The sequence below is a fragment of the Neoarius graeffei genome, chromosome 4 (assembly GCF_027579695.1).
Source record: "Neoarius graeffei isolate fNeoGra1 chromosome 4, fNeoGra1.pri, whole genome shotgun sequence".
In the NCBI taxonomy this organism is placed as follows: domain Eukaryota; kingdom Metazoa; phylum Chordata; class Actinopteri; order Siluriformes; family Ariidae; genus Neoarius; species Neoarius graeffei.
In genome coordinates, this window is record NC_083572.1 from 37,020,650 (window position 1) to 37,029,859 (window position 9,210).

Genomic DNA, 9,210 nt, shown 5'->3' on the forward strand with positions numbered 1-9,210 from the left:
ATGCATGCTTGCTGTGGCCGAGGAGGTGTGTCCCGACAAGAAGGATGCGCTCAACGCGGTGAGTCTCTCCGCACCTACTATGACCAGGCGAACCGAAGATTTTGGGGACAACGTGTATGACCAGCTGAATGAGAAAGCATCAGAATTCGAGTTTTTTGCTTTGGCCATGGATGAGAGCAATGACGTGCAGGACACAGCACAACTGCTGTGATCTATTGCTCATATTATAATTTCACTGTTTTTTAAAATGTATTTATTTTATAGGCCTATTTATTTGACCTTTATTAAGTGCTGCCTACAATTATTATTTATATTATTAATATCAACAGGCCTACCTACAATTTATAATTTTCCACTCACCTTTGCCAGTGTCAATCACCTCAACTAGGCAGATGTTTCTTACCTTGACAGCTTTGATATTATTTTTATTAGAAAATAAATAAATGGAATATCAGTGGTATTTCAAATTAAAACAAAGTGTGAAGACTCGATTACTACTTTTGCAAACCACTAGTAAAGATAAACAAATATGTGCCAGGAATCAAGTGTGGATATAGTAGTGGGGGATATAGTAGTGTGGATATAGTAGTGGGGGATATAGTAGTGTGGATATAGTAGTGGGGGATATAGTAGTGGGGATGGCCATGCCAGGCTAGTAATCTCTACTACACAATGAGGCCTGCTGGTGGTCATATTTGTCTGGGTCATACAATTCTATGTGATATAGCTGACCCGACCCCGGCCCCCATCACAGTCAGGAACGACAATGTGGCCCCCAGAGAAAAAAGTTTGGTGACCCCTGGTCTAGAAGAACGACCCAAAAAGCGAATTCAGTCTTCCTGGTGTCTAATTTGCACCCTAAAATTGAATAAAACAGTTAAAATATACTGGTTTGTGCAAGTTCCGAAGGTTTGTTTACAACTCACTTATGCGCATTAGGGTGCATCAGTTGCCCTCACTATCATAAAATCTGATGCATTTTTGTTTGGGTGTTCCTTTTCACCAATAAAGACATCCTGTAAAATTTTTTGACCATATTCAAAAGTCTAATGGTGGCAGCATGAGGTTCATTTTTTGCCAAAAAACGCTTATTTTATGTTTTCGCGTAAGGTTTGAATCACAATGTTGGACTCCATTTATTGATTTCTTGTGAGCCAGAGATCATGTTAAGAACCTTTGCAAGGGATTGAGAAGCATTAATGGGATTTCATAATACATTTGTATTGTTTAAAAGTAGTTGAACAATGATTCAATGAACAGCTAAAACTCAAACTGTGCTTGATAATATATTTAGAATATGCACTAAAAATGTGTATCTAAGATATTTGGTATACTCTATAAGGTGCCATAATGTTTCATGAAAAGTGATCGGAATTTTGTCATAAAATAGCAGCTTTTTCTATAACTTTGAGCTCCTGGTGCCACCATTAAACTTTTGAATTTTGTCAAAATATTTCACCCAGTGTGTTTTCTTACCAAAAGGAACATGAAAACAAAAATGCATCATGATCGGAGGAACTTTTCATTTTTAGGGGGCAACTGATGCACCCTAATGCGCACTTTCACCGCCAGGGGACAGTCGTCGTAATGTCATTCAGAGCAAACAGACTGGGAGAAGCTCTGTGTTTACCTGCGAACCGAGCACATGTGTACGGACTTTGGTCATGAGAGGTTGTGTAAAATGTCTGAAAGCGATTTTGAAGCAGGAACTCTCCAGATTGTGAATATTGAGAGGTGAAACCATATCTATATGAACCTATGGCCGTTGCGAAGCAATCGGTGAATGTGGCTCACTGGTTTGACCGTGCGGCCTCAGAATCGGACAGCGACTCGGCCGACTCTGATCGCGGTGACCCCGGACTTCAACAAGACTCGCGCCCAAACGATTTATCCTGGTAGTTATGATAAATTCTTACTTTCGTCATAATACTAAATACGAGCCCTTTTGAAGAATAATTAAACCACCCTCCCTAGTGGATATAGGGAACGATTACTGGACAGTGCACCGGTAGGCCACATTAGCCTGCCATCCGCGGCATTATAAGCCTACTCTAAGCAAAGAATTATCCCTTTGTCTCATTTCCACAATGATTGTACAGGATCCCTCAGGATTCTTGACTTGTCCATTGCAAGCAAAAGTAAAAATGTTTACCTCCAATCTTCTCCTTTTTGCTTGAGCGTTGCTGCTCCGTTTCTTCTTTGACTGCTTGATTTTGTTTCACGCACACAATCCACTCTCTGCCTCGTCTCCTCTTTCGGAAAAAGCCAACCTTCTGGCTTCACGCGCATAATCCACTCTCTCCGCCTCTTTTCCTCTCTCGGAAAAAGGTAAAAATTTCTTCCTGAACCGGTCCTGTTACAGTTCACTGCACAACAATAAGGCATGGTTTTTCTTTGGAAATTCCCGAACGCACGTCTGCACTCAAGCCGAACGGCAATGCAAATAAACGGAAGTGGACTCAACTCAAGCGGTTTGTTTGTCTTGAATGGCGTCACGCGCCGAGTGGTCACGAAAATCACCGAACAGAAATTCGCCGTGATCCACACTAACTTATTTTAATTATTACTTATTAACAATGCTTCTTGGGACCAGAAGAAAATTACAGAGGGTTTTCGTAACATATAAAGTTTCAAATGTGCATAAATTGAAAACTGTTGCCTATGATCTTTAAACACATCTGATTTGAGGTTCTTAGTGAATATATTATTTCTCAGTAAGTTTGTACTCCTGTTTTTAGACTAATTCCATTGAACATCCAAGAAAACGCCACTGTTCAACAGGGAAACCTTCACCTGGTCCATTACACAGTGCCAATATAATTTTCCACACAAATCAAACTGTCTCATAAACCACCTCATGTCTAATAATACTTACTCTCTCTGCTATTACCCTCAAACCTTGGGGTCAATTTGACCTCCAAAAAATGATTATAGTTAAAATTGTTGCCCAAGTTTGTGTGTCAGGTACTTTGTTTATTTGTTGACTACCTAAATAGCCCTTTAAATAAAACATACCCCCCCACCTCATACAACCAAAATACCCATTAGGTGACTATGGAAAAATATGCAAATAACCATAAAATCTCATTGATTGACCTAAAATTGGAAAGGAAGACTTTTTGGCATTTTAATAGCTTTATCTCAAGACATATTTTTGTTTATAACATTTGGCAAGAGAAACAATTTCTGTTATCAAAGATAGTAGCCTATTATCTTCTGGGGCCAATTTGACCACAGGAAAAGCAGACACAACTTCAAACATTTGGAAGGATTTTATTTGTAAAACAGAACATCAGTAAGGAACACAGCAGTTCTTTATTTACAAAAACACCTAAAAAAGTAAATTTGAGCATTGTCATGGATTGTTCTATGCCACTGTGTGTGTGTGTGTGTAGGAGGGAGGGGAAAAACAATTACATAGTCACCAAAATGAGTTTCACAGCATAGACAGAATAAGAAAAGCACATTTTTCATGCAGGTCACCAGAAGGTACAGTCCAGCCTTTTGTCTGCACTACTGCGCACATGCTGTGCAGAGGGTTTGTGCATGCTCCTTGCGGATATATATATTTCTTTCATTTCGCACAAGTGTTGCTGGTCTTGGAGTCATTTCTGTAGGGACAGACCTGGCACCTGCCACGTTTTCTGCCTGTAGTTTGAACCATTGGAGGAGTTGGGGTACGTGTCTGTCTGGATGTCTTTCATAACAGTTGCAGCAGCTGGTGATGGACTTGGAAGGCACCGTCTTCTCTCGATATGAAATTTCACCAGTGCCTAACCTAGCTGCTCCAGGAGAATCCTCTTTCGTCTCGGTTTTCCGATGTTCTAGTCCTTGTTTACAACCCCGATTCCAAAAAAGTTGGGACAAAGTACAAATTGTAAATAAAAACGGAATGCAATAACTTACAAATCTCAAAAACTGATATTGTATTCACAATAAAACATAGACAACATATCAAATGTCGAAAGTGAGACATTTTGAAATTTCATGACAGCAACACATCTCAAAAAAGTTGGGACAGGGGCAATAAGAGGCTGGAAAAGCTAAAGGTACAAAAAAGGAACAGCTGGAGGACCAAATTGCAGCTCATTAGGTCAATTGGCAATAGGTCATTAACATGACTGGGTATAAAAAGAGCATCTTGGAGTGGCAGCGGCTCTCAGAAGTAAAGATGGGAAGAGGATCACCAATCCCCCTAATTCTGCGCCGACAAATAGTGGAGCAATATCAGAAAGGAGTTCGACAGTGTAAAATTGCAAAGAGTTTGAACATATCATCATCTACAGTGCATAATATCATCAAAAGATTCAGAGAATCTGGAAGAATCTCTGTGCGTAAGGGTCAAGGCCGGAAAACCATACTGGGTGCCCGTGATCTTCGGGCCCTTAGACAGCACTGCATCACATACAGGCATGCTTCTGTATTGGAAATCACAAAATGGGCTCAGGAATATTTCCAGAGAACATTATCTGTGAACACAATTCACCGTGCCATCCACCGTTGCCAGCTAAAACTCTATAGTTCAAAGAAGAAGCCGTATCTAAACGTGATCCAGAAGCGCAGACGTCTTCTCTGGGCCAAGGCTCATTTAAAATGGACTGTGGCAAAGTGGAAAACTGTTCTGTGGTCAGACGAATCAAAATTTGAAGTTCTTTATGGAAATCAGGGACGCCATGTCATTCAGACTAAAGAGGAGAAGGACGACCCAAGTTGTTATCAGCGCTCAGTTCAGAAGCCTGCATCTCTGATGGTATGGGGTTGCATTAGTGCGTGTGGCATGGGCAGCTTACACATCTGGAAAGACACCATCAATGCTGAAAGGTATATCCAGGTTCTAGAGCAACATATGCTCCCATCCAGACGACGTTTCTTTCAGGGAAGACCTTGCATTTTCCAACATGACAATGCCAAACCACATACTGCATCAATTACAGCATCATGGCTGCGTAGAAGAAGGGTCCGGGTACTGAACTGGCCAGCCTGCAGTCCAGAGCTTTCACCCATAGAAAACATTTGGCGCATCATAAAACGGACGATATGACAAAAAAGACCTAAGACAGTTGAGCAACTAGAATCCTACATTAGACAAGAATGGGTTAACATTCCTATCCCTAAACTTGAGCAACTTGTCTCCTCAGTCCCCAGACGTTTACAGACTGCTGTAAAGAGAAAAGGGGATGTCTCACATACCCCTTTTCCACCAAATCAGTTCCAGGGCTGGTTCAGGGCCAGGGCTGGTGCTGGTTCACAACTTGTTCAACTTGCGAGCCAGCTGAGAACCAGTTTGCTTTTCCATAGCTTGCGGTGCTAAGGGAAGCCACGTCAGTTACGTCGCTGTATACGTCAGTTACGTCGCTACGTTTGCATAAACCTTGGCGCGAATATCGAAGCAAAAACAACGCGGAAGAAGCAGCAGCAACAACAATAATTAATGGATGACTTCGCGTTTGTACAGCTGCTGCTTTTCGTCGCTTAAAAATGGCGATCTTTCGCGGTCTTGTTATTGTTGGTCTTAACAACTCCTCCCGCTGACATGAGCGGTTCTTTCCTCTGGCCCAGCAGAGAGTTGGTGCTAGCCTGGAACCGGTTTTTCTGGCCCCAGAGCCAGTTCTTTGTCAGTGGAAACAGAAAACCCGGTTCCAAACTAAGCACTGGCCCCGAACCAGCCCTGGAACTGCTTTGGTGGAAAAGGGGCAACAGTGGTAAACATGGCCTTGTCCCAACTTTTTTGAGATGTGTTGTCATGAAATTTAAAATCACCTAATTTTTCTCTTTAAATGATACATTTTCTCAGTTTAAACATTTGATATGTCATCTATGTTCTATTCTGAATAAAATATGGAATTTTGAAACTTCCACATCATCGCATTCCGTTTTTATTTACAATTTGTACTTTTGTCCCAACTTTTTTGGAATCGGGGTTGTATTTTGCTCCATATTACAAAAACCTTGTTGGCGCTCACGTCAATGATGGTGAAGAAAATGACAAGGGGCCAACAGGCAGTCATGCATCGGCAGCTGTATGTGGCTGTGATCTTGTCCAAGTCATCAACCCCTCCATTTGTCTCATTGTAGTCCAAGACCATTTGTGGTTTTCGGTCTTCTCTGGTGCTCAGGACAGCATCTTTGTGCATGGTTCTCATCAGTAGGACATTTTCCCTTTCTTGGGGCAATAGGAGACAACAGTGACCATCGGTGAAGGTGAACATTGAGGGTGTTACCCTCCTGTTCTTCATCCCTCACTGTCTCCAACATGATAAACTTCCTTTTCAGCAGTTCCTCACGCAGGGCGTATGATGTGGAAAAAATTGACGTAATGTTATGGCCATTCAGTCCTTCAGCCATGTCTAGTACCACCCTCATGCCTTGACACCCCACCCACCCCAAAAAAAGGCCTCACCAGGAGATGTACCAGTGTACGCCTGCATATTCCAGGCACAGGTGGACTGTGAGTCACATGCTGCCTATATTTTGATACCATGTCTGCCTGCCATGTAGATTATAAAATTGCATGTTATTGTGACCTCAATATAATTCTAAACGACCAAAACAAATGTGTGTAAAATGTTCATGTTTCTTATATTTTATACAGCTAAAACAGCCTGGGGTCAAATTGACCCCAAAGAGCACCGATGTGTACAGGACATTAAAAAAAAAACACATGATGTTAATTTTGTTTACTCAGTTGCCCCATTAAATTGGGAAAAGTAATTAAATATGAAGCAAAAAAGTCAGTTGTTCATTTCAAGATGTTAAACATTGAATGCGGTCAAACTGACCCTAAAGATAATAGGAGGGCTAATCTTGTCCTTTCCTGATGTGTCCCCCCCCCCATCTATTCCGTTCTTGTTTTCTGTTTGCCTTTGTCTGTCTACTTCATTCTCAGATTATGATTACATCTCCCTCCATGGAGGTGATGACATACCCACTCCGTCTGATTTTGACAAATCCTGCACAATTCCACGCAACAGCGAGCTGAGCCTGAACTACCGTAAACTGTTCCAGAGCAAGAGACCAGCATCCACCGTGAGCCTGCTGACTGAGCCGGAGTCACTACTGCTGCATCAGCCTCACACAGCCACCATCCGGCGTAAACCATCCAGTAAAGCCAACCTCCGTCGTGGCACCATCAGTGGAGGGGTGCCCATCCCCATCTCCACACCCCAGGTAATCCCTAAGTGCTAACAATTTGATATTGTAATGATGCATTTTGCTGAACCTTTACATCTTTAGTTTGCAAGTCTGGTAATAGTATACTGTTCTGTTTTTGTAGTTTTAAATTGTTTAGTCTGTCTTAGTGGCTTTTTGTAACTTGTATCACAATTAAATACGTCTGAAAATATTGGTGGTTATGAGAATTCATACGTCAATGGATGTGGACCTCTTTTCATAGGTGCCACTGAAGCCATCCACATCCCTAGCAGGTTTAGCTCCAGGCCGTAGTGGCAGTGAGGAGGCAGTGTGCCCACAAGTGCCCACTCAAACTGCTCAACAACCCAGCTCTGATTTGGCACATGCTAAACACGCACTCTGCACCTCCACCCAAAATATGGGTACAATGCCAACCCCATACTATGCGATGTTCCCTGGCCAGCCACCAGTAGGCATCACAGAGCAGATCTACCAGACTAGCAAGCAACACCAAGGGCAGGTCCAGCACCACAATGACAATCAACAGTACAACCAAAAACAGCAATATTACCAAGAGTACAACAAACAGGAGCAGCCCATACAATATCAACAACAGTACCATCAAGCACAACAGGAGCCACAGTATCGTCAACAGTACATCGAAGCACGACACCATCACCCCCACTACAAGCAACAATATCAGCAACAGACGCAGCACATACCAGCTCAGCATCCAAAGTTTCCCAAGCAACATCCAATCCAGCAGCATGATCAACAAAAACAGCAGCAGAGCCAACTACCTCAACAGAACGCTGCACTACAGTGCTGGTCATCTGCTCCAGCTCCAGACACTGCAAATCATTCAGATAACACGAATGATTCCAGTCAGGTGTCAAGTGGTGGTGGCGATATGTTAAGCATGATCCGCAGGGGGGTGAAACTTCGACGCACACTCACTAACGATCGCTCAGCACCTCTCATCACTACCAACTATCTCAATTAAAGATGATTCTACAAGCTTTAGGCAATTACCTTTTTTTTTTTTTTTTTTTTTTTTTTTTAATAATTTTGTTTTTCCCCATTTTTATAAGCTTTCCCATCAGGGTTAGACAGTCTGCTTTCCTACAGAACTGATTTTATTCAGTTACTTAAATATAATTGTGACTTTGTGGCACTAGTGTGTCCATATGAATGTCAGCTTTCATATGCTCAACTTTATATTATATTCTTAATGTCAGATATGGAAACTTGACAAGTTTGTATGTATTTAGAAAAAAATATTTTAGGTTGGATTTGTTCAAATTTATCCGTTTGTGTACTTTTGTAGAGATTTAACTGAAGAGTGACTGCTCCACTGCCTTTATTTGCCTGAAGTCTGGATTAAGTGAATGAGTGGAGTGCTGATAAACTAACATGTTGAGAATGTGGCCGTTATTTCATTGCTTGTAATTAATCACTGTGGCGCTATAAAATCCGCTAGATTTTGAAACCATTTGGAAATGTATGACTCCTGTTCACCAAAGCTTTGAAAAAGCTGTTCTTAAATGCCTGAAGGTGTTTAGAGAAGGGACAGAATGTGGCAACAACCATTACTGAAATTAAAATTTCAGTAATTGCTGCTTTCTCGTTAGGTATATCCCATATACGTTATATTCTTGTCAGACGAAGAATGCATAATGGATTCTAGAGTTTTTCTCAACTTTTTTTATTTAAATAATTGTTCGTTATTTTTTTTCTGTAATTTTTCTAAAATGCTTTTTCACTTTCCTTTTTGTTTTTAAACACCGTTCAGGATAATGTTCTAAAATGTTCCAGAATTAGTGACTATATAAATTGTGCACTGCCAAATGTTAGGTGATTTTTGTCTTTCAGCAATATACTGTACATGTCTACATATTCTAAAACTGGTCATTATTAGTAATTGCGTAGATTTTTTTTTTTTCTTTTTTCAAAAGCCGGTCATTGAAATGCCTTGGTGAAATTTGCATCATCTTTACTTGTGAAATGGAAAAAAGAAACGAGTAAAAGAGAAGCTTACAGTTTTGAGTAGCTCAAGCCACGCTTTTTCTCCTTATGGCA

At 41.2% G+C, this 9,210-nt stretch overlaps 1 protein-coding gene across 2 annotated transcripts in view; it reads left to right on the forward strand.

Annotated features, from left to right (window-relative positions):
• mtss1 (MTSS I-BAR domain containing 1) overlaps positions 1 to 8,620 on the forward strand; it is a 208,466-nt gene extending 199,846 nt beyond the window's left edge. For both annotated transcript variants that reach the window (XM_060919207.1, XM_060919206.1), the window contains 2 exons: positions 6,887 to 7,167; positions 7,394 to 8,620. In XM_060919207.1, the coding sequence (XP_060775190.1) occupies positions 6,887 to 7,167; positions 7,394 to 8,134 (1,022 nt within the window). In that variant the 3' untranslated portion in view covers positions 8,135 to 8,620. The remainder of the gene's footprint in view (positions 1 to 6,886; positions 7,168 to 7,393) is intronic.
• Positions 8,621 to 9,210: the final 590 nt, after the last annotated feature.